Source organism: Bombus bifarius, unplaced genomic scaffold, assembly GCF_011952205.1.
Source record: "Bombus bifarius isolate JDL3187 unplaced genomic scaffold, Bbif_JDL3187 scf7180000009200, whole genome shotgun sequence".
Classification (NCBI taxonomy): domain Eukaryota; kingdom Metazoa; phylum Arthropoda; class Insecta; order Hymenoptera; family Apidae; genus Bombus; species Bombus bifarius.
In genome coordinates, this window is record NW_022884965.1 from 5,761,503 (window position 1) to 5,786,703 (window position 25,201).

General features: G+C 36.8%; 1 protein-coding gene across 2 annotated transcripts in view; it reads right to left on the bottom strand.

Moving 5' to 3' along the window:
- Positions 1-550: 550 nt before the first annotated feature.
- Positions 551-25,201, bottom strand: part of LOC117214153 (polypyrimidine tract-binding protein 2) — a 45,193-nt gene continuing 20,542 nt past the window's right edge. The window contains exons 2-10 of one of the 2 annotated variants that reach the window (XM_033459984.1): positions 24,191-24,242; positions 20,458-20,516; positions 13,870-14,098; positions 11,545-11,747; positions 8,355-8,388; positions 6,972-7,064; positions 6,499-6,715; positions 6,056-6,197; positions 551-5,211 (exon numbers count right to left, since the gene is read on the bottom strand). In XM_033459984.1, the coding sequence (XP_033315875.1) occupies positions 5,143-5,211; positions 6,056-6,197; positions 6,499-6,715; positions 6,972-7,064; positions 8,355-8,388; positions 11,545-11,747; positions 13,870-14,098; positions 20,458-20,516; positions 24,191-24,242 (1,098 nt within the window). In that variant the 3' untranslated portion in view covers positions 551-5,142. Of the gene's footprint in view, positions 5,212-6,055; positions 6,198-6,498; positions 6,716-6,971; positions 7,065-8,354; positions 8,389-11,544; positions 11,760-13,869; positions 14,099-20,457; positions 20,517-24,190; positions 24,243-25,201 lie in introns of both variants that reach the window. The other variant, XM_033459983.1, reaches the window with a different exon arrangement.

Sequence of the window (25,201 nt, forward strand, 5' to 3'; positions counted from 1 at the left end):
TTGAGGAAAAGAGCTACACGACGTTGTGCTATACGATACGAACACCCTGTAGACACCCATAGAATTCATAACAACCTCTTAAAACTTTTACTACTGTCCTCTAAAACGGAAATCGAGCTTTCTTCCCCTCTGATTCCGGAGAAACCAGGCAAAAAAACGAGGAAATCATTGTCATTGCGTGCCTTCAACGTCCGAAAGAATCAATGAACGAGTTTTAACGATGATGGAGGAGTAGCATGTTTGGGTTTCACGCCGAAAGAGCTCGAACGTCGCCAGAGCGTGCTTCAAACGTTGTCAAACGGGATCAAAATCCTTTAAACGAAGCAAGAAAACAGCAAAAATCCGAGAAAAAATAATTCGAACTCGTTCAGCGTGGACCAACATGTATGAATGCATAGGTTTCTGTAAATGTGTACGTGTGTGAGCGTGTTTGAACGGGAATGTGTTCAGAAATTCCTCGAGAACGCTAGTAAAATGAACGGAGAATGCAGCGCCTGCGACGGAGCGTGTTTTTATTTGCTTTTTCATTTTTTTCTTTTTTTTTTTTTTGGAAAATTGCTCCGTCGCTGTAGCGACTCGTTTACACAGGCTTTTCAGGTACGCTTGCAGACATTGTGCTGGGAATACTATTGTGCGCCAGGCCCTCGATCGATCATTTCGCGCGGGAACATCCGGAGGACCGACAGTTTTGTGCGCTTGCGACTGGACCAGCCGCGAATCGATTGAAAGAGCCTGTTTTTCTTTGTTTATAGATTTTTAATACTTGAATGAAACGATAAACACATGCTAAAACTGCGAGGCAACTCAAGAGCGAAGCTGACGCTCAGATATTGCAAATTGCCAAGGAAGAACATACATGAAAAATTTTGTTAACCGAAAATTTGATTTTATTGAAATAAAAGATCGGTATATTGTAGAGAATTAATGTGGATTATTTCTCTGTAACTTTAAATAATAAAATATTTCATTCTAAATTAATGAATATCGAATTTACATTTGTGAATGAATAGTAGTAATTGGAATGATTGACTTTTCCATAATATTCTGTCAATTAATTAAAAATATTTACAAAATTGTATTCTTTTCGTATACTATACTGAATGCCGCCCAATTTTCTCTTATGTTACAAAAACTGAAGTTTCGTTATTAAAAGTTTAACACTATTACATACCACAAAAAAAAATTTTTTTTGCAGTTCCCAGTAGTTTGTAGTAAAAATTCCGAACCAATAATCTATATCTACACTAAAACATAAGAAGACTATTACTAATTAATCCAATTATTATTATGTAGGATTTATTTAATTCTAAAGAAAGAAAATATGGAATTCCTAAATTTTAGACCCCTCCACAATAGTTTCCGTACCCTACTAAGTATTTCAAAAATATATCAATATATTTAAAATTACTTAAACCAACCCAAATAAAAATTTCAGACACTGCCCAAACTATATCATCGACGGTTTCCATATCTTACCAACCATTTCAAAAATATATTGATTCACCCCGAAGCAGCAGATCCTTGAAATCAACCTAAATACAGCAAGCCACTTAAAACAATTAACAAACATCCTCCTGAACGTCAGCATCGAGTCGAATACCAGAAACAAGCCCGTTCTGAGGAAGCCAAGAATTAGAAAAAAGAAAAGAAGAAGATATGCCAACCAAACTGTCATAAAAACCTAAACTCTAGCATGTATTCGTGTACAGCCAGTGTGTCATCGACGCGAAACGAGTTCAGATGCGTCCAGGATAGGATCTATAAATGCAGTCGTCGGATTAAACAATGTAAATACATCAGAGATTCGAAAGACAGATCATAATAGATGCAAAGACTGGCCCCTTCGCTCATGCCGGCTACTCGCTACGTCTCTAACATGATTGGTCGAATTCTTCCCTTTCCACGAACCTCATCCAACGCCTTCCGATCACAATCGTTACATCTTTCAAGAAAGTTCATTATCAATTAGCTAGAGATTCTCTTCAAAGGCGTAGGATCGACGTTCGATCGTGAGAAACATCAGCTGGCTCGTCGAGAGACCCATCCCCTAGAGTCAACAGCTAGCCTACTTTGGCACAAACAACACTGCCCGGGCCGGCACTCGCTTTGTAATATATATTTTTTTTGTAGTTTTCTCGTTTTTTCATTATGCTTCGTCCGCCACACTCACTCCAGCCGCTTTTTGGATCAGTCACACTCGCGGAACAGGCTCTCTCACTCGCTCTCGTCAGCTAGTAACGTCACGTTCATCTCTCTTCTTGCACACACACATACATACATACACAAGCACGCACGCACGCACGCACGCACGCACGGACATACACACACAATCTCTTTCTTTCTTTCTCTCTCTCTCTCTCGCTACCTTTCTACGGTTGATATATGTATATTAATAAGATTTAATTGACTCCAACAGAACCTCGGTTAGACAAAAATCGATAAGGCCCAGGAACGAGTTGCGACGTCCCTGGATCAAAGCCAAGATGGCGCTGTTCGTTTCAAACAGCCAGTGGCGTCGCAACCATTTTTCTCGTCCTGGCCCAACCTTTTATCACGACTCTACGACACTACTGATAATCTTCGCTTCTTGACACGAGGATTCGATCTCGCTAATATCGCGCGCCACTCTCTGATCTTCTCTTTTGTGTAGTGTATATTTGTGTATAATTTGTGTATATAAGTCGTGGCAAATTTCATCGTCAGGACTCATCGTTCTCTCTCCCCTTTCGAACCTCCCTCCTCGTGATACCTCTACGATATTAATTTGTTACGCTCTGCGGACTATAGGCTACTTAGGTGTGTACCATTATAGCGTTTCTATGTTTCTGTCTGTTCGTGTGTGTGTGTGTGTGTGTGTGTGTGAGTAGAAGTGTTTCTCTTATAATCTTATTATCTTACACGACACTAGCGCATCTTAACAACACAACAGACCAGCCCTACGAAAAAAGATGCCCCTCTCTCTGAGTGCTCTCTGGTCAGATCGGTTCGTTCTACGTCGCCTGCGGGCGCGTTTCTTGAAGAAAAAAAAAGGAATGCTCGGTGATCAGGAACTAATCGTCGACCGGACCTAAACACGAGCCTGAACCACGCGACGAGCTCGCTCTACTTATCGCTCTGTAATCTGTTTTCTTTTTTTTTTTTTGTTCTTTTTCTTTATATATTTTTATCCCTTAAACGGAGTCAAAGAATCGCGATTCGTCGCGCGATGGAACCGCTCTCTGCCGGAGCAATCCCGAACCAGCGAAAATATACCAGCTCGCGAAACACATGCGCGTGCCTTTCTAATTAGCGATATGTTCAACGGTCCTTCATCCACCCTCGTCAATGATACTTAACGACGGCGCGTTTTGTCTCCTCCTCAGCCTTACTTATACGATTAAGAATCTACGCAATCCTAAGCACCTATCAGCTAAGAAAACCTGCATCTGAATGTCTCTGCGTTTTTCTGTGTTATCTATTTGTGTATTGTTCCTGTACGTGTATGTATGCGTATGTTTACGTGTCTTTATGTGTTTATACGTGTGATTAATACTTATTATATATAATATATATCGTGTGTTGAACATACAAATTATAAAAATACCACCTGCAACGACAGTGCGCCGCTCCGCCACGTGTGGGCAGTCGCGTCGCGAGCCAGCCGTCATATTGTACATGCCCGAATCCAGCTCTCTCTGGATACTTTGAATACTGAAAGGGATTTTCTTTCTATTTTTTTTAGAAAAGTCAGAACGAAACAAAAGGAGGATGGTGTGTCGTGTCTGGACCACGAGGACGGCGACACGTGGCGGAGGAGACATCGAGAAATAATCGTCCCCTGTCCCTAAATCGATCCGACAATAATCGGCTCGCGTGTTTGGATCGGCCCCGGGGCAGAGGGCGCGAGTGTAGCACCTCGCGAAAGCTGCAAAGGGTCCCGTGACAATTAGCCTTAAACGACTAATCTGGCTTGGTACGCGCGCTACTTTCAAAGTCGACCTCCCTCGTTCTCGCTTCGATCGTGTACTCCATTTCCTTTATTTTTTTCTTTTTTTTTTTTTTTAGTTTTTAAATTTTCATTTGATCGGATCCTTCATCGACGAAGCTTTTTAGTTATTTTGTTTCAGCGCGTTCGAGACAGATTCTCGCGACGGTTAAAAGGTAGATGTGATATAATATTTATATATATATCTATATATATATATATAGAACGTAATTTTTTCTCTTCTGTCAGCACACATACACGCGAATTCAGCGTGCATGCGTGTGGTTATTTGCGGGTCATATAACGCGCGAGGCTCGCGGCCAGAGTGCGTCACCCTTGTAAAATATATCATATATATATAGATTTATGTGTATATAGAATATACCTTAATGCTCGAAAAATTGTTCTTAACTCTGTACAAGAACCCAATCGGCCCTTTTTCTTACTTCTCACCGAGCCCCTACGTTTCCTTTTTTTCTTTTTCGTTAAAAACCTAGTCTCTCCCTCCTCCCTTCTTGAATAACATACACCTATCACGCAAAACACACGCTTCCTGTGTCTCTCCTCTCTCCTTTTCTCTCAATATAAGATCGATCCTGGCTTTCTCCTTATCTCTGGCCTCGTGAAAGCCAGCAGTGTATGATTACTTTCTTAATATTTTCTCTTTCAAACATAACCCTCCTTTTCGCTGTTTCGCAGCCCTAATCCTTTTTTATCTTCGTGTATTTAGTTTCTTATTTTGTATCTTTTGTATCTTTTTTTTAATCTGTGTGTCTGTGTGTGTGTGTGTGTGTGTGTGTGTGTGTGTGTGTGTGTGTGTGTGTGTATGTGTATGCATGTATGGAGATAACAAATCGTGTCGATCTGTACGCTGTTCGGAAATAGTCTTAGAGACGGTCTGTCAAGAAAAATAGAAGTGCACCCCACACAATTGTTAGGTCGTGTTTTGTATATCTGCTTCGCAGAGGAAGCTTCATTCCTTCGTTTCCCAGGTAAGATCCAGAGGTTGGCCAGTCAATGGCGTCGCGGTAATGGGACCAGCGACTGACCACACACTCAGCGAGGATCATCATCATCATCGCTTGTTATCATCATCAGTCGTACACTGAGCCGGGTATCCAAAAGGGGACTAGGGCGTAGGGCTGGTACCACTGCCGGTTGCATATTTGTGACTCTTGTTAGATGTTGCTCTTGGAAAATGACACTCTCAGGTGGTTGGATTCGCTCAGCTGGTAGTTGTGCATTTTCTGAAAAAAAAAACCGGAACAGTTTGGGTTAGCATGATTTTTAAATAAAATAGGTTAACACATTTAATACCGCATGGACTATCGGTGGTCCACGGTGGACTTTTCATTTAGACTATTGTAGTTTGTGTAAAAGAAAAATCGATCGTAAAATGCTTCAGAATATAATCAGTCGTTGTATAACGGTCATATATTATGCAATTATAATACTACTCACGGTCCATACGATTTGAATGAAGAGTCAAAACGAAAATGGTTCGTTCACCATTTAACGTGTTAAGTAGGCCATTTGAAAAGACTCGTAAAGGTAATATCGAAGCTTCAGGTGATAATATTCTTAATATTCAACGTAATAATATTATCGACAAAGCTGAAGGTACTAGTAACGTCACATTTAACAATAAATAACTGGTTGGCTTCGATGAAGAAACACGTATGAAACACGTGGAAAATGACGAACAATTATTATTTTATAACGAGTTTTGAAACATTGTAATTTCGCACAAACTTAACATAGATTTGTTATGTATAATTTCGCGCAATTGTATCAGAGGCGAACATCAAGCACCAGTGACTAAACTAATTACGCCACTGATGAATTTTCATCGAATAAACAATAATAAATGAGCTATACATTCACAAGCAACATCGTCAACATGAAACAAAACGAAAACTGCAAGTATATTCGAGCGAACTATTAAATTAATCAACTTTCGAGTTCTAGATTTTACATTTTAGAGTCCAGTGGAAACGTTAGAGTAGAACGAAATTAAAAATTTCAAATATTAAATTCTCGACAACAATCTAAGCTTGTAGCGAATTTTAGAAAAAGGCAATTAAAACTTACGATCAAAGCAGCTACGGCGTCGTCCATGCTGGGCATCTGTATGAGCGCCATTTTTCTGTCTTTTGGGAAGAACTTGAACGCCTTCACGGTGAAGCCATTTTTGGTGAACGCATCCCTGATCTCGTCTTCAGTCACAGTTGTACTAAACACATGCCAAAAATATTTCACTGTCTTAGATAATATTACAATTATATTTATTAACATACGATACTATATATTGAATTATTTAATAGCGCATATTTATACGTAATATTCTAATATTTTATTATCAATTCTAGGTACATAATATTCTAACTATCAAATATCGGAAGATTGAATTATCCAATATAGAAATATTAAAGAATCTGATTAAAAAAAATTAATTATGTAGTGTTATATTTCGTATCATACGTTATCTTTCAATTACAGAAAAACAAGGATGAATTTGGAAACAATTTACTTACGGAATATTCGATAAATGCAGAGTGGAGCTCGGTGGATAGATATTCTGATAGTTCTTAGAGCCCGGTTTCTTGAACCGATGAAGAGGACTATTGGTATAATCTTTCGTCAATCCAGCGTCTGGTTGGCCCTCCTTTGGTAACTGTACCGTCTGATGTTTGCTCAGCATTACCTTGATCTGCTTGCCAAATACTCGCAATTTGTCCATGTGTGTCAATGCTGTGATTTTAAACAAATTATCAATACATTTCTCACCGCTTCCATTTTAGTATAATCTCGAATTTTGTAAATTTTCGTTTTTAAGAAATTATACCAATCATTAAAGTATTCTCCATTTATAAATATTGACATAAAAAAGATATCTTCGTTACAACAGTACGCGTACGTTTGATTTTTAATTTATAAACATCGTAATTCTTTATTCTCAACAGTTTAATAATTTTCGATACTACGTAAATTATTAAAGAAAAATTACCTAAGTGCGCCTGATGCGGTTCGGCCATTTGAATCAGTGCCGAGTCCTTCTTGTTGTAGAGAATCTTCACACGCTGAACATCCCCGTAAACGCCTACATGCACAACACGCAACACATCATTTTAATCAGTCCGATCTCGTTATCAAATTACGAGCGTCTAATCATTATCGAGTCGAAGACGAAACGGGACAATAATATAATAATAATCGGTAATAATAATCGATCGAGAACGGGGTACGATCGGACAAGATCTGGGACATGCAAATAGGCAACCGATTCAGCCACCGATTTTATTCAAAGCTTGTGCTAAATGTTTCTCATAAAATTTTATCTGTATGCAAGTTTGTCTTATCTTTTTACACAGAAGTTTTATAAAAATTCGAGTTCTACGGTAGTCTCGTATCAATCATAGTTCTATAGAAGTTTTATAAAAATTCTATAAAAATAAAATGTATAAATTTTTACTTTGAAGAACGAAACTCTTTCAGGCTGGGCTGTATTAAAAATTATATAAAATGGCTGAACCGTTTGGCCCGCGAGAAGTGAGCTCCTATGGAGATATTACGATAAAATAAGCGAAAGCTTATGTAATATTAAAAAAGGTGTCTGGAACTGATATTAATAAAATATTAATGAAACAATTTAGAAGAGATGCTTGGAAATAGAGAACGTGAAAAAAACGGTGTTGCTGATGAGAATCGAACAATGATCATGGGGGTCGTGGTGGGTGGGCGGGGGTGAAAATATCGATGAATGAGATTGCGAATAAGAACAGTTATAGCGAATAAATAAAATAATAAAATAATAAATCAATAGAATTAAAGATCGGTAAGAGACGAATAAAAATAAATAAAATAATACCAAGAAAATTCACAGAGGTGAGTAAAATAATAAAAATAAAATTAAAATTAAAAAAAACAATAAAAGGAAAGAATAAAATAAAAATCATAAGTACACGTGACGAGGAGAGTGATATAATGATTTAAATTTTCCACAAAAATACTTTTTCTCAAAAGACCAGCAAAAAGATAAAAATGTCAGAAATTAACAAAATAATCATGACGTACGATCGATGATTATAGACTATATACATATATATTCTCTGTTCGTGTTCCCATGTATCACATATGTAAGAAAATTTTGTAAAAAAAAAAAAAACAAATAAATAAATGAACAAAGGAAAATATTGCTATTAATATTTAATTTTATTTGTTCACTCTCCAAAAATGCTCACAGTTACTACTGATCCATGTAAAAACACGTCTAAGGAATGTCACTGTGTAAAGTGTGTTTGTGTGTTGCGTATGTGTCAATGTGTTCCGCGAGTGTAAATACAATAATTAATAATGTAATATAATTAATAATATAAATGTGGAGACGTACCAAACAGGGTAAAGAGAGCGTCAGGCGTGACCATCTACACAGAGAACAGACAGAGTCCAGTCAGTAGTCAGCGAGTATAATAGGATTCAAATGTATAGTGTTGGCACGCGCACAAGTTTCGCTGGCCTCACGTGTATACGGGCCACTTTTGGACCTTACAGATCTTCCAGATCATTTACTGACTTTGAAGAATATACCTGACCAAATCGTGTCACTATGACGAATCTTTATAAAAACATAAAATCTCAAATGTAAATACAATTTGGAAAAATTGTAGAAATTTTACTTCAGAATTTTTGGAAAATTTTCTGAATTCTAATTTGAATTTTCATTGAAGTGGATTCTTATCGAATTCAAGTTTTGTCTAATTTGGATTTTTAGCGAATTTAATTACTACCGAAATCAATCTCCATTTCATTCAATTCTTATATACTTCGATTTTTATAAAATCCAGTTTTCAATTTACAATGGCATACATTTTTTCCAATTCAAACATATAATATTATTCTACAACTTTTTTGTAATTATTTTCGGTACTTTCAGAAATGCAAACTTTTTATCAAAATAATTTTTAACTCCGTAGATCATCTTCTGGCAATTTAGAGAATAAAAAGTAAAAAATATGAAATTCTTTCTATCTTCTGACTGAATTTCAAGGAGCATCCAAAAATTTCACGAATTAGAAGGAAAAGAAATTTTCTAAAAGAATCTCGGAATCACAGTGACCACAATTTGTATATATATATAAAAAAAAAGCAGATACAGAATGAAAGTCAGCGAAAGGGCTGGAATTTCTTTTTACAGTCGATTTTCCTGCGGTCGCAATCGAAAGAGGAGAGAACAGGAGAGAACAGAGAGAGACACAGAAAGACTTAGAGAAGCAGAGAAACAGCGGGACCTTCTCGTCAATATGAATCCCTCGCGGTTCTTATCGTTTCTCGATATAGTGATATCACGTGGGGTTAAAGAGAAAAAAAAAAAAAACATTTAAAGGAAGAATATCGTAAAAATATGTATATGGATAGACCACACTATTGTCACAGAGGTCACACAGTTAAAAAACCATGTCTTTCGAACTAATTCACGGAATAACGTGTTACATTATGTTACATATAGTTTTTTGTATTTTTTGAAAAAGTAATGTTTTTCACCTGTGTCACTTTTGAAACAAAAGGGTGATATGTATTCAATCATCCACAAAAGTTTTCGTGCACCCTGTAGGAAAGCTATTTTTATTCCAACAAAATACTAAAAAAAATTGCATTACAAATATCGTTGTAATATGTTATATTCTATCATTAATAAATGTTAAGAAATGCGAATAACAAGGAAAAATATTGGACGACGTTGTACTATGTTTTGTATAAATAAAAATTGCCTTTTTCAAGGTACAAAAAAGTTTGCGTGGTAGACTGTATTTATATATAAAAGAGAGAGGATGATAGACATAGTAAAAAAAACACTTGATCGTTTGCTCGCCAGAGGGAAAAGACACTCGGTTTGGAAGCTTGTGCGCGCGGCGCAACGATAGTAGTACACATAGTTATAGTACAGTAGTGACAATAGTTGCAGCTGCGAAGTGTGACGTTGACATACAGTTTCTTTGTAAGGCGCCTTTCATTTCCGCGAAATGAATTTAGATGTTGAGGGAACCATGATAAAATAGAAATTCGAAACTTTGCAAAGTTAAAATTTCTAGATTAGTATTTTCAATGTAAAACTGTACTAAAACCTTCATTTCTCGTATTTATCTTAACATTTACGATTTCCGCATAATTTTCAGAAACAAAAGACGCCTCGCCGGAAATAACGTTGCGATTAACAACGCCACGAATTACTCAGGACAGAGGATGATAACGTTCGGAACGATATCTATATATGTATTTCGAAAATATGAGGGGTAGTGGGGGGTAAAAAGGTAAGATAAGAAGGGACGTGACGTAAAGAGGGCACATACGCATCGAGAACTCGATTTATTTTACTTGTCGAACCCAATACTCTGTTCGAAGATTAACAAAAATTTATTTAGAAATAAAAACGATCGCTTATAAATGCAAAAATATATTCGATTACATTTGAAGATACATTCAGAAACGATCGACAAGGAAAATTCGAGTACAGGGATGGAGAAACTGCTAGAGTTGCCTACGTAGCACTACATTATAATTATATCGTTGTATTTAGGTAAATTTTTAGTAAATAAGTACATACCTAAGCCATTTTCGTGTACATAGGCAGACGCTGAGAGAAACGAAGAATGTAAAAAGAAAATGTCTTCTCTTTTTATCTCGATGTAATTAAAAATTGAATTTGAAAATCAATTTGAATTGAATTTTAAAAATCAAAAAATAAAATTTATTTTCACCATATCATTATATCTATTTAGCGTATTACTTGTATTAAAAGAATGAAATTGAGCAAAGGAAATATATTTCGAGCTTATTGAGAAAAGTTATGAAAAATAATTTACCAATGACTACAAATTGGTGTATCGTGGAATCACGTTATCAATTGCAATTCGTTTGTAGAGAAATCTAATGGTCCATTTCTCTCAGCGTTAAGTGAAAATCATCCTAATTGAAAGCGTACAGCACGTCGATCACAATTTGCGTATTTTATTAATGTTTATTTTGCTCAATGTGTGACAACGTTCTATACGCTTCAGCGGCGTTCCCTTGACAAGGCGCGAAGAAAAATTCTATCCCGTTAATTCAATGAAATTTCGTGAAAATGTAAGAAAAAAAGCAAAAGCAATAATAAAGATTCAGTAAAATCTTTTTTATTTATATTGGACGTGCCAATAATCGCTATTTAATTCTACACTTTAATCAAAATGATCATTAATTTATGTATATAACAAATTATGAATAATTTTCCCGATAAAATTAAAAGAATAAATATTCACACATTACAGTATGAATAATAATATTAAATTATAAATCATGATTCTCTGCAATAGTATGAAAAGAAGGAATATTCACATACTTTAACGAGCTTCGCAATATTTTACGAGCAATACGAAATTAATCACCAATTAAAAGAAAAAAAAAGGAAACAAATTTTCGTTCCTTACGCTCCTTGATATCTTAATTCTTCCTATTGTAATTTTTCTTCGTGCCTCTTCTTGGATCTCCATGTCCTCGACCACGTCACAGAACAATTTCATCGAGTACCATGAAAAACCACTCACCTCTTCGTTGAGATTGCTGACGAGCAGGACCGCGGAAGTTTGCGCGTTTGTAGGAACGCGTACTCCAAGACCAGCTGCACCCAGAGGGAACCCACCTAAGCCAGCCAATCCGCCGGTAGGTGGGACCCCGTTGTATGGGCCCGCTAAGGGCGAGGGTAGACCGTGCATGGCCGCAAAGGGCGTGGGCAGCACACCCGGTGCCCCTGCAATGGACTCTACTTCAGGAAATTTACAAGCTATAGTTAGCATCGTTTCTCTAATTGGAATTTGTGGCGGTGGACCAATGGTGGGTGTACTAGCGGAAGAATCGACTTGGTGGTGAGGGAACTCGAGGTCACGAGAGACAGAATCGAATGGACCTATACCTGAGCTGACGAAATTACTCCAATACTTATGGATACTTTTTATGAATAAATTTGTCTCGCCATGTTATAAGACTCGACTATCGAGGCTTGGAACAAATATAGAAATAGACGTAGATACAACAATTTTTTAAATCATTATTGTGGAATTTATCTGAAGTTTATTTCACGTACAAACATGTGCCTTTCGAGAAATTTGTCTGTTTGGTAAATTCGGGAAATTTGAGTACGAATAATGGAGTATTGTATTGAAAAAACATCTTGCTTTCGTTTGATACCAAGCCACAAATGACAATTTAGGGAAAATTTGAATAATTTTAATTTGTATTCAGTGTGTTATTACGCAAGATATAGGATGCACAGAGCAAAATTAAAATATCCCGAATGTAAATGAAAAATAGTAAACGCTGGAGTCTGTCAATTTTTTGAAATTTCACGTGCCAAGTCGATTCTTTCGTCAAACGAAAATTTTTTTTTATATATTTGTGGGACTCTGTGGGATGCGATATAGGGAATCCTTCGATTTCGCAAGTTTTCAACGTTGAAGATTGTTTAAATTTTAAAATAATTCGAAATTGTTCAAATCGAAGGATTACCTGTACTTCTCTCATAATAAAATAGAATTTCAACAAGATCAACAAGAAGCAAATTCAGGAGGTAAAACTACGTTAGTTGATACAACATTAGCAAAATTCTTTAGGCATCTCAACGCGATCTGACAAAGAAGCTCTTAAATCTGAAACCTTCCTAGGTACTTTCATATAACTTACATCAGACTGCACAATTTAGAAACTTAGCGAACAATCCCTTTAAACTTCAACAATTTCGCACCTTCACTGTCTTTTAACGCTCAAAATCTTTTAACTCAACTATTTAAATCCTCATAGTATCATCTGCATAGTATTTCTAATAAAAATCTTCCAACACATTCCAAATTCCAATCGCCTCTATAGTGCAAAAAGAAACAAATTATTGCAAGTTTCGAAAACGAACCCTCATTTATACTACTATGATGAAAAAATGAATCCAATAAAATCCAAGAAGAAATACAATGAAACAACAAAACAATTGAGAATGTAGGAACAGGAGGAAAGATCGATGATAGGTAATCGTCAGGCTGTATCGATCAGCAGTGGCGTTGCAGCGTAATTAATTAATTTACCCCAGGAAATAATACTGTCTAACCGCGTGCAATTCGATCCCCCACGGAAATGAAACTGAAAACGAGCGGCAAATTGGAAACGGACCGATCGACTCGATATAACAATTTATCATAAACCGCGGGCGAGACACGCTATTAATATAATTAATTCTAATGGACTGGACCGTTCTGGGTACACGGAACTAATTGATCGATCGATTTTTATGGGTTCCCTTGACGATCGATGTCGTGTGACAACTTTATTAGAGCACTGGGTGTACATAGGGATGCATAACATGTAATGCGTTATTGGTTTTTTTATGGTTATCGATTGTTTTCGATTTTCGAATTTTGATAACGTCGTTTCAAGGTATCTAATTTCTATATTCTCTAACGTTCGAACTTCTCAAAGTTTAAGATTCCAAATTTCATGACCCCGGACATTCAAAAAAGTAACAGTAAAAATAATCTAATGTACTAATACTTTACATAACTAGTTTTATCTCCTGAATATTAAATTAATTATAATAGAAATCAAACATAAAAAATACTTAATAATTAATTTCATTTCAAAGAAATAAAGAAAACAAAAATAATAGTAAAGCTGTATCAAAAGATGTCATGAATTAAAAGCAAACTGTTAAAAATAACAATATCAAAAAAAAAAAAAAAATAAAACAAATTGAAATTTAAATAAAGCAACTTATTTTACCACTTTGTTTTTATTTTTCTACGAAATTCCGAATTATTCCAAGCAGCGTATCCATGAACTATCTTTCTTACTATTTTCATAAAAATTCTATAAAAATTCACGGTTCTCACCGGGTATTCTTGCACGGGGCTGCGATCCAGCGCCCATTAACAACTGTGGAAGAAGCTCGCCGCCCAAAGCAAGAGAAGCCGCGTCCAAATTCGCGTCACCAGTTGGCAGAGAAGGATTGGTATAATCTCTCGACTTGTCATTGTTATACTTCACGTTCAAATTCTGCATCTTGCTATAGTCGATGCGCAACGTGCAACAGGAATTATAGATGTTCTGACCCTCCAGCGACTGAAACAGAAATGAATAATAAAAATGTTAGCTGGAATATTAGATCTTATGAAAGGTGTAGGGAATCGAATAATGAGACTACCAATATATGCAATCGTCAGTGTATTTAAAACAGATCTTGTCGCGAAACGGCATCTATACAGTCGTTTAGTCACAGTTTATACTGACTCGTTTGCGATCACGTTCGCTTATTTATAATCGTCAGGAGAAGGTCGAAAGACACAAATTCGTCTTGTTTTACGATTACGTGTAGCGGCAGCATTGTTTTGCCCGTAGTATATAACTCCTTACAATACCTGTGACCTAACGGCCTTGATACTCCGAAGCAAAACAACAACATGATCTGAAGCAAATTCTAACTCTTGTGCCGCTACATCACCCCCCTACCAGTGATAACGTTTTATTGCCTTTGCAGAGAAAGTCCCCGTGTGTAATTTTTTGTGATGCCTACCCGAAACCTGCCTGTTATATACAGCTATGGTCAGCATTTAGCCCCCTGAGTATCTCATATTGAATTTAATTTTTTACAATTTCTCATTTATAGTATTGATTAAGTTGAGAATTACACGAGATTATATTAAAGAATTACACGATGAAACAGAACCAATGGCCTGATATTAAGCGAGACACGTAGCATTAGCACGCGTAGTTAAATAAACTTCGAGAACAGATTTCCAACCATAATCGCAGCCCATACTTCGTGTAATTGTAGAGCTAACTCCCAGTGCTGTTGGACTCTACCAGCATCCACCAATTACACTAATTAGACCCTCCTACCCTTATTCGAATTACCACAAAACACAAAATCCAGTCAAGCCTTGCCTCCAGTGGAAACCGATATTCCGCCGAAATGATTCGAGGGAAACCACGTTTGCCCCGTTCGCGTTCATTCTTCACTTTTCACCGCAAACAAATCGTCTAGCCAAAATCTACGCTAAAAAAATACTTCCGAGTATATATGGCGGCTCGCTAGAACTCGTTTCGAATCGATCGCTCACCCAAGGTCGTTCACTGCTAACTCCTAATCCTCCCCCCACTAATTAATCAGCTGGCGTGCTTGCAGTATACCGGTTTTAATCGTCGCTCGCTCGATGCTACTATACCAATCGAAGAAAGAACAATCATAGGGAGCGCGTTCATACATTTATATCAACGGACGTTACAACAAAAAGTCAACCTTCTTGTGTAATTCTAGTTGAAGATTACAAGAAACAGCAATAACAACCTTATTCTTTTGCTTCTAGATCTTGTAACTCAAAACACCATTAGTGTTCCAACACATAATATCATGGATCTCTCCCAGTTTTGAATTTTCCGTTTCAACTTGAAACTTTTTCTACGGACATGAACTTTTATCAGAAATTCAGTAGCTTTTTCTATCAATAATTAGCAAATTTAGTAATTTTTAATACTAGAAAAATGAAATTTATTATAACTTTTTAACGAAAGTTTGACGAATTTTAAGAAAAAAAAAGAAAACTCCCATCACAATGCAAGGCTACCCGATCTCGACTACGCAGTCAACGCGTTAAATATCGCAAGAGAAATTCTTCTAATTTCACCTCAAATACCCCAACAGAACAGATTCTCATAGTTGTCGCCTCAAATACCAGATTAAATACCGCCCCACAATTCTTAATCTCTCGCTCTAAATAAAACAAATTTTAGCCAATCTCATCCAAATAATATCGAACCACAAGCCTGATATCAATATGATTATTACCTAATCGTTGGAAACAGATGGACAAAAGACTGTCTCCTTAAATACCAACCTACGCAACTCATATATCTAACAATTTTTATATCTTTCGCTCTTTCTACTCGCTCTATTCCCTCTGAATATCCTAGGAACAATTAAACTAACCTAAATAATACTTGGCAAGTGTATCACGAGTACGGTCATCGCCTAATGCTTCGAAATAAAGGTATAAGTTGGCGAAAAGGATGGTCAGAGGAGTAGATCCACGCCACGGAGAATAGCTGGACGTAGGCTAACCGGTAATTATGTATGAAATTCATTAGCCCGTGTAAATATGGCCGGCGGAGAGATACAGCGAAGCGTGTACACGCGTGCATGCTGCAACAATGCACACGCAGGTCAAACACCATGGCCTCCGTCGAGCAGGGTTTGCTCTAGTCTACGCCTACGCGGAGAGTCGAACGCGTGCATACGTAATTAGACTGCGTCTTTCCAGCCCTGCAACTGCATTAGACCAGCTAGCTAACATTGTTATTAATAGGGCTGAAACGCGTTGAAAGGGCTAGCTTGCTGTTATCGTTATCCCTGCCTTGGCTCTATCCTAACTTGCCCGAATCATTATGGAAACAATGATTTCGAGATCTAATGAGTCGTTGGCTTGATGAGCGCGGACTTTGGAATCTTGGAATTTTAACGTCACGCGTTGTTTAATATTTTTTCCTTGCCACGGTTGATTGGCGTCAGGCTGGCGTTAATATTCTAGTACTTATGGGAGTTATTTCTTCCTATCGGTTTGAGATAGGTTTGTATCAGTTTGATATTGATTGCGAGCTTGATGCGTTGAAACCTTGGTATGCAATATTCTTCGTTGTACTAATCCATTAATGCCTGTTGTACTCACAGAAATACACCATCTGATATATACCATCGTAGTAATTCCACAATGGGCAAACATCGAATGAACCTTAATAGGACAATATCTTGTCACGCAAGGAATAACGAGAGACAAAAAGTTCCGTTTAACCCTATTATTACTCGTTTTTGTAAATATATGAATTTGTATAAATGTCGCAGTCTACTCATCACCAATCCGTCCGCTTCCAAATACACTCACCGATGTTTGTTCTATAAACACAATTACGTTAATTTGCATTAATTCGACAGCAGAAGAATTAGTTTCGATTATTGGCATGGCCGGGCTATCAAAAGCGCGTCGCGTTTAATTAATTGGCTGCGCGACAGGATAAATTTCAAACTGATTAGTCGGTCGGAAGGAAAATCGGGCAGAAAAATTCAATTGAAAAATATTCCGAGACTCTTGAACGCGAACGCGGAACTGCGCATAATACCAGACGCAATATTCCACGTCCTTCCCCCTTTTTTTATCGTTTCTTTTTCTCTTTCTGTATGCCATCACACGGCGTAGCGAAATGGCAGGCTTCTATGACGTACAAAGAATACGTAATCTGGGTTAACAAAGTTGGTCGGATATCTGCAATGAAATTATTTTAATATCGTGCCCTGTCGCTCGAACGAATGGTATTAAGCTTTGAAAATAGTTTGGAAACTGAAAGGAGGGGGGAAACTTTCCGAAAGAGGCTCGATGTGCTGTTTTTTATTTCGTCGTTCCTCTTTCTCTCGGGCAGGGTGGATTTCGAGATGCGATTGTGGAGAATAACGACCCTATATATAATGGTGTAACGTATAATACTAAAATTAATACACTAAATTATACGTTATAACAAAATAATAATTTATATATCGTATAGCAATATAATATTCATCGTTTATTGGAATAAATTTGTGTACAAGAGTAAGAATAAAAACACTAATACCAGCGCTAATTTTGTAACAAAATCTTCATTTCTGATAAAGAAGATTATACGGATGATAGCAGATGATCTTCTAATTTCTGTAGGGAAATACTGGAAGGTGAAACACTTTTTTTAATTACAATTGTATAGGAGTCGGAAACAAAAATGAAATAATTCACAGGCAATATAAAGGGTTAAAAAAATAAAGGAGAGATTCGGAAAAAGACCAAAATATTGTAGATTCACGTTTCAGTGACCAATGTTTCATGGAACTCCATTAAACGAAGGGAGGGAGAAAGAAGTGGCGAGTGGAGCACGAAGAGAGCACAGATGTCTCCGTTTCTGCCAGCCAGATTTTCTATCCAGGAGAAATTCAACGCGATTATTTGCATTTGCCCCGGACGGTGATGTAATTGCCTGCCGCGAAACGTATTTCGCCGCGTTCAATTAATATTTACGGTCCGCGAGCGAGTTCAAACAACCGGGATTATAATATCATCGCTGGATTAAGTGCACGCCGATGTTTCCGAGTTATGAGACTATAGACGTGGAAGATTGCCGAGGGCTCATGTGTGTTTAACGTGGACTGTTTGCAAATGCGCGCTACGCACTTTGTATTTTATCGTTGAAATCGTGATCGAAGAATAATAGAATGGTTGACTTTAAGTTGCAATAAAAAATTCAGTATCTACATTTACAATACAGTACCGCATTTTACAGCAAGAAATCAATAATTTTTGAAAAGTTGTGAAAAATCATTTCGTTCCTGTTTAAATTTGAGTATTTTACAATAAATCGTTGGACTATTTTTATATTGTTGTCCGCACGAAGAAGATGTTAAGTTCCATTAAATTATTATTATCATTAAAGATATATTATTTAGGTCGTTTTAGTTTCTTTTCGAGGGAAATTGGAAGGAAGAGAGAATGATAAACACGATCGAAAGAGCAGCTCAGAGGGCCGACATAGAATTCCATTTAGTTTGAAAGCAAAGCCAGCTCCCTATAAAATGGAAAATTATACAGAATAACATTTTTCTTCGATTGACTTTAGAATCCCATAAACTCCGATCGATCGGAACTTGTTGATAGAAACCGGGGACTTATATCTAAGAGGATTGCGGTGAAAAAACAAACTCGAAAAAACGGGGAAACAGAGAATAAGGGTTCGTGAAAACAGTAAAAGTCCTTCGGCTTCGACTGGAACTCTTAAAATATCCCCGAGTACCAAGATTTTTTTAATTTAATTCACCAGCAACTTTCTCAATGAAATTTCTCGATATATTTCTATCCTCTTTTATCGTAAAATTGCGAGAATTTTCTCGAGAGAATAGACTATGAATCTCTGACAAATGTGTTAAAATATTTTCTTAATTACTATGAAATACTAGAACGTATAGAAATATGACTGCAGATTTATGAATTTCGAACAGATATATCATAAAATTCAAACAAGAACCTATATAGTATAGTGAATATAAGTAAAATAAAGCAAAGTATAAAGTATGGATGGTATATCGGAATAGTTATGAATACCACTGTATATCCAAAAGAATTTATTCGTTTATTTAGATAAATATTTCAATCCGCTCCAAACCACTCGAAAGCCCCTCGAAACTACCAAACGGAAGAAAAGGTCCAGACGTTAATTAACCTAAAAATCGGGATTCGAAAATCAACGTGGAATCGAACAGAGCCAGGTGAAAAAAAAAGACAAGGACTGGAAAAATATCGAAAAATTCGGTTGCTTTGATATCGAAACCGGCGGATAATTCTGGAAATAACGCGACAACCGCGTCGAGCAAGCGTGTTGCAGCTTAATTTTGGCCGCGAAAAGGGAACATTTATTACAGGAAACGTCGACTGGTAACCGGCTTTCGCGGATTTCCACTCGTCGAGTGGTCGAATTAGCGTTCGTTAACGAGCAGATTCGCGACGAAAATTCCAAACCAGAAATCGCGGCGAGGACTCAGCGGATTCCTTACTAAGAAGCGTTGCTGGCTTTCGGAACGTTGTTGAGGTTAGATGGAGTGTCCGAGGGAGAAGAGGTTTCCTCCGGGTGAATATTTCTTTGACTAAAATACAGTGGGATTTAAAAGTGAACATATATGTAGATCTTAGACGAATTCAAAAACTCTCGAGCATATGTTGCACAAAGTGGCACGAGTGTTGCATAAAATTCATCGAAAAAATATAGAACAAGAACACCAACCGAGGAGCCTACGTCGCGTTAAGAGAGAAAATGTATGAATTAAAATATTTTGAAATATATTATCTTGTTGTTTGTTCCTTCTTACTATGCAGTAACAATTTATCATCAGTCATATAGGATTCAAGTGAAAAACTTGTAATAAAATAACATACACACGAATACAGAAATAAATTAAAAATATTAAACTAAATATTAAAACGTATGGTTTAAAGCTCCGAAATAGGAACTGAAAAAAACAGAACCATATTTAACCACATATATTTAAAAATATATAAAACTAAGAGGACACTTTAAAATACAAAAAAAAAACATAAAAAAATAAAAAACAGTACTCCAACGCAACGCATTTTCTTTCTGATAAAAACAAGGCTGGGGAGGAGATTAAAATTTACATTATTTGCCTCATGGCACCTGGACCTTCTAATGGATGACACTTCCGTTGGTATTCCACGAAAAATGTCGATCTGTCCCACGAGAGGACAAGGATAAACTGTGGCTGCAGGAGAAACACTGGTCTCCAGACTCGAGAAACGAAGAAGAAAAACGGAGAGAGAGAGAGAGGAAAAAGAGGGAACACAGAGAGAGGGTTGGATTTTTGCGTGCGTTTCGGCGGAAAAGTTTAAGTGGATACTCACCAGTTTGGCGGTTTGCGCCGACAGCATGTCCGCGTACTGTATTAGTGCCTGGAAAGTGTCTGAAACAAAGAGAGAAGTATTTTGTTAGATTGGGTTACGAAAACTGTTAACTGATTCGTTCGGAAATTACGGAAAATAAAATATTAAAGCGCTACTTTGTGTACAGTGGCTGGTGAATTTCAATATTTAGAGAATATATTACGTATGTGTACTTACGAAGTATTTTAATAGAATTATTACATTATGAATCGATTATGAATAATTATGATTTATATATTATCTGGTGAATATATTACGTACGTAACATGAAACACTTTGAAACATCAGTGGTGTAACGAGTAGTAAGCATAAAAAGTGTTAAAGATACTAAAAATTTGGTAAATAGAAAAATATATGTTCTACGATATGAAACTCCCAACAATCCTCTTAAAATGAAAATGGTAGGAAAAATACGTAGCAAAACAGGGATTATCGTTCGATTTTCGAAACCAAATGCCGTTCTCACGGTGGTTTGCGCCGGTGAAAATTAAATAAAGCCGAAATTAAATGGAAATAAAGGGAGATCTCACTGGATTCGCGGTAATATGTTGTGACACCGGTCACTTTTTCCCCTCTATGGAACAGAATTTTTATTATCTTCCCGATCTCACCCCTGTCGCACGATCAAATAACGATGGAAATTGAATAACGTTGCTACCGGCGAAAAACTCGATCCCGTTATTGCATTATATCGCTAATAAAACGTTTTCCCATGTATTTTTCGCGCTTTTTCCAACTTTTGTCGGCGAACGAAAGGTGATATTAAGGGTATAAATATTCGTATGTAATGCGCGAAGATCTGAAATAAAATGGAAATCGACTATTATTATTGTTCCATAGAGTTTTCTGCTATTTTCATTGCTTTCTCATTTCCATCGACTTTTTTTTATCTAATTATTACGAATACGACAAGCGATGTTTTATTTACAAAGGCTGCGACTTTTAATAAGATTAAGTTTCACACCAAAAGCCATTAATTTCGTTTAAGCGTCCCTCAACATTCTCTTCAAACACTCTGCAACATCTCCACCGTATCTTTCCACCGAGAGAACAGCTAGAAATATCTGTTCCAACGTTAAAAAACAATATCGACGCCGAATTGTCTTGGCGACAATTGGTCAGGGATAGCCAAAAGACGTTCAATCAATGGACGCTCGATCGAACAAAAGGTGGCTGTTGTTCGCGATTGAAAGGGATGCGACAGTTTCAAAGAGCCTGGCTTTGAGACAAATAGCGGTTGATTGGCGAAATCACGGAGCCACGGGCCCTAAATTAAAGCGAAGACGCACTCAGTGTCCAATTAAAGTTCGATTCGGTCAAGTGGCTATTCGTTCGTTCCATTTCCATACTCTCTATTCGACTCCCTCTATTTTATTTTATTTCATTATTTTTCTTTATTTTATTATTCCACTTTTCTATTCACATTTTTCTCTTTCTCTTTAGTTTCTTTCTCCTTATTTTGTATTTTGTTCCGATGATAATTAGTTGTTTGACTTTTTGGGTTATTAGTAGATCGTGAGCGGTGGTTATGTAAATTATTCGTACAGAAAATTACTAATTTGACATTCAGAAATTTGTCTTACTGCCAGATTTTACTTGAAATATAAAATAAAAGATGCTTAAAATTCATAGCTCAACGTTATTTTTATCTCGCGCACGCTTCGCGTGTTTGGTCGTTAAAAAATCTACGTGGAATAATATTCGCAAGAAACAGAAACCTGGAGATTAAAAATTTCGAAGATCGAAGCACAGAGATTGATAGTTCGACTCTCGAAAAATGTCTCGATATGAAATTTCTCCAATCGAAACTTCGTTCATAGAGCGTCGAATATATCTATTGAAAATTTACGAATCGGAAGTTTTCCAATCGGAACTTCGTATAAATCGGACATTCGAAAATTCCATTTTTCCAGCCACGTAAGTACGAATAACGAACAGAAGAAAACAAACGGCATAGTCCAACGAATTCCCGCCATTCTGTTCGCCAAACAAAACCTTTAAAGAAACGGAAAAGACAAGGAAACGAGGTAGAATCTCAGAAGCGAGGCACTTGGTGCTCGGTGTTCCTCGACGTTGCGAGCTGACTGCCTCGAATTAAAAACATACGCGCGGTTCTTTTCTTTCTCGCCGCTCCTTTCCACGGAGAACACCTCGGGCTGATTGGGAGATTCCCACTTTTTATTTCATTTCGTTTGAAACGCTTTTCTGGGACGGATTCTCCCTATAACAACTCGTTTCATTTGTTTGCCTTCTTTATGTCTTCGACTCGAAAATTGAATAATCCAGTCCACGGCCGACTTTTCCGTTCTGTTTATCCCCTATCGTATGTTTCGATAAAGTGATTTATAATCGTACGAGTGAATTCAGATATCAGATATTTTCAATACACTGGCTATTGATAAAAATAGCGTTGGATTGTAGTAGACGCATAGAATGCGTCGTCGTGGTTGCAATACAAGTATACCAATATACTTGTAAGATTACTTGGCAGTACCATAATGAGTAAATAGACGTATTCGATAACGTTCAAACAAACAAAAAGAAACTTGTTCTGCTCCTCTCGTCAAGTTCTCTTTCCTTCCTTCTTTTCTTACTTTTTCTAATATCGAAGGGACTCTGCAGAAATACAACAGAAGGAAGCAAAGTTGATTGGTCGTGAATCGATGTTACAAAAGTGTAGGAATATCTATTTGCCTTTCTATAATTGCCAGCCGCGGAAATATATCAGGAGCAAAAAAGGAAGGTTGCCACGTCGCAAAATAAAATACTCGAGACTTTTGCTGTCTGAACCGACATGAATTTGTAACGCATTTTTACCGTGGGTGAAGTGAACTCTTTCTATGTATATAACGGGCGTGCGATACGAATGCTCCGTGTTGAATCAAACGTAAGATGTATATTTCGCTGCCTCGTACAATTTTAGTAATTAATTTATCAGCTGTGACGTAACAAGATGGAAAAGATCGTATTTGCTTCTAGTTTCTTATTTCGAAAATACATTTATAGAGAGATTAGCAGCAGGGTAGACGCATTTGAAACACCCGTTAGATTCGAGTACAACACTGAAAGTACTAACAGCGTCGACGTCGTCGGGCCAGGATACACTTCAAGTGTACACTGAAGTACTAAAGTGCCATGGCGTGTCTGCCAGCAAGAGTGGCGTCTATACAGGGTGGTCCAGTAGCTATTGCACTGGAGGAGGAAAACAAGAGCCACTTCGAAACGTTCGAAACGCTACGGTCTTTCCCCACTGCAGTCTATCTCCTTCGAGATAAACGCGAAAAGTTTCGGTGGATATTTGTGAAAGTCTTTCTGTGTAACAGTCCCGTGAAAATTTGGCAAGAAAATTCATCGGTGTTGAATAGAAGATCGGGTAAAAATTGGTTAAAGATTAAGGTAACTTTAATGAAGCGTATATACGTTCTTTTGGATTTTAATCGATAAGATAAACCGTGGCGAAGTTTTTCAAGATCTCGTAAAAATTCTTCAAATATTCAAACACTAGGGTGGATTTTTTTAGACCATTTAGGAATTCCGTTGTTTTACCGAAAAGAAAATTTTTAACGTCGAATGATATAATCCTATTCAAATTATGCGATTTCGGCCAAATTCTCGTGTTACTTGAAATTCAAGCTTCTCTACGAGGTACTAATTGCGTAACTGTAAAGTATAAATTTCGTAAAATGTCACTTACTGTTTTTCGTGAAGGTGACGATCTTGAGGACCTTGCCGAAACGCGTGAATATCTGCAACAAAAATGAAAATACGAAATTAGTGAAATTTTTAGTTAATTCAACGCGAAATAGAGAACTTACCGTGTAGAAGATAAATTCGGAAACGATCGATATGTAATCCAATTATGATTTCCAGCATGATCGTTCTACCAGGGGTAGTTAAGCTAATAATTCCGATACTCAAACGCGAACTCGTTAGTTTCGCAAATTAAACCAGGATTTTATTTATTATACGAAACATTCTCGATATGATGGAGAATTCACGATTCTTCACACATAGATGCACATTCCATGCATTTTATTTTTTAATTGGAAAACTTCGATAACACAGATATTTCGCGACACATTTGAGAAATTTTGTAAATTCGCGCTATTGTAAATAAATCAACTACATATCTCGATATTAAATATTGAACAGGTGCGTTTAATTAATTAACGTCATTTTTGCTAGCGTCCCGATGATCGACAAACTCTTCTCAAAGCAAATATACTAATAATACCAAATACGCTATAAGAATATCACAATTTTTGTAATTTACGCGTGAAATTAATTTGGCTATCCAGGATGTGACAAAATTCTTTGACACAGGCTAAATCATTAGACGAACAGAGTCTTATTTAATTTGTAATATCTCAATTGAAACAAAGGAGGAGGAAACATGAGATAATTACGTAGTAAAGTATGAAGAGATTAATGTAAATGTTGAGGGTTCCTACCCCATCATCAAGGTAATTAAAAGCTTCGGATTCGCGGAAATTTTACGCTTTGGCTGGGCCTCGAATTTTATCCGACTCGAAAAAACGAAATTCATTAATTAATCCCTTGATTCTATTCTTCATTCTCACGCCCAGCGTAATTAGAATATCGTACGGTTTAAAATTATCTTCATTTTCATATTCCGAAGTGCTTGCCGAAGCACATTTGTTTTTAAATAATTTATTTACCTTTAGTTGGTTTCTAACTAAATTCG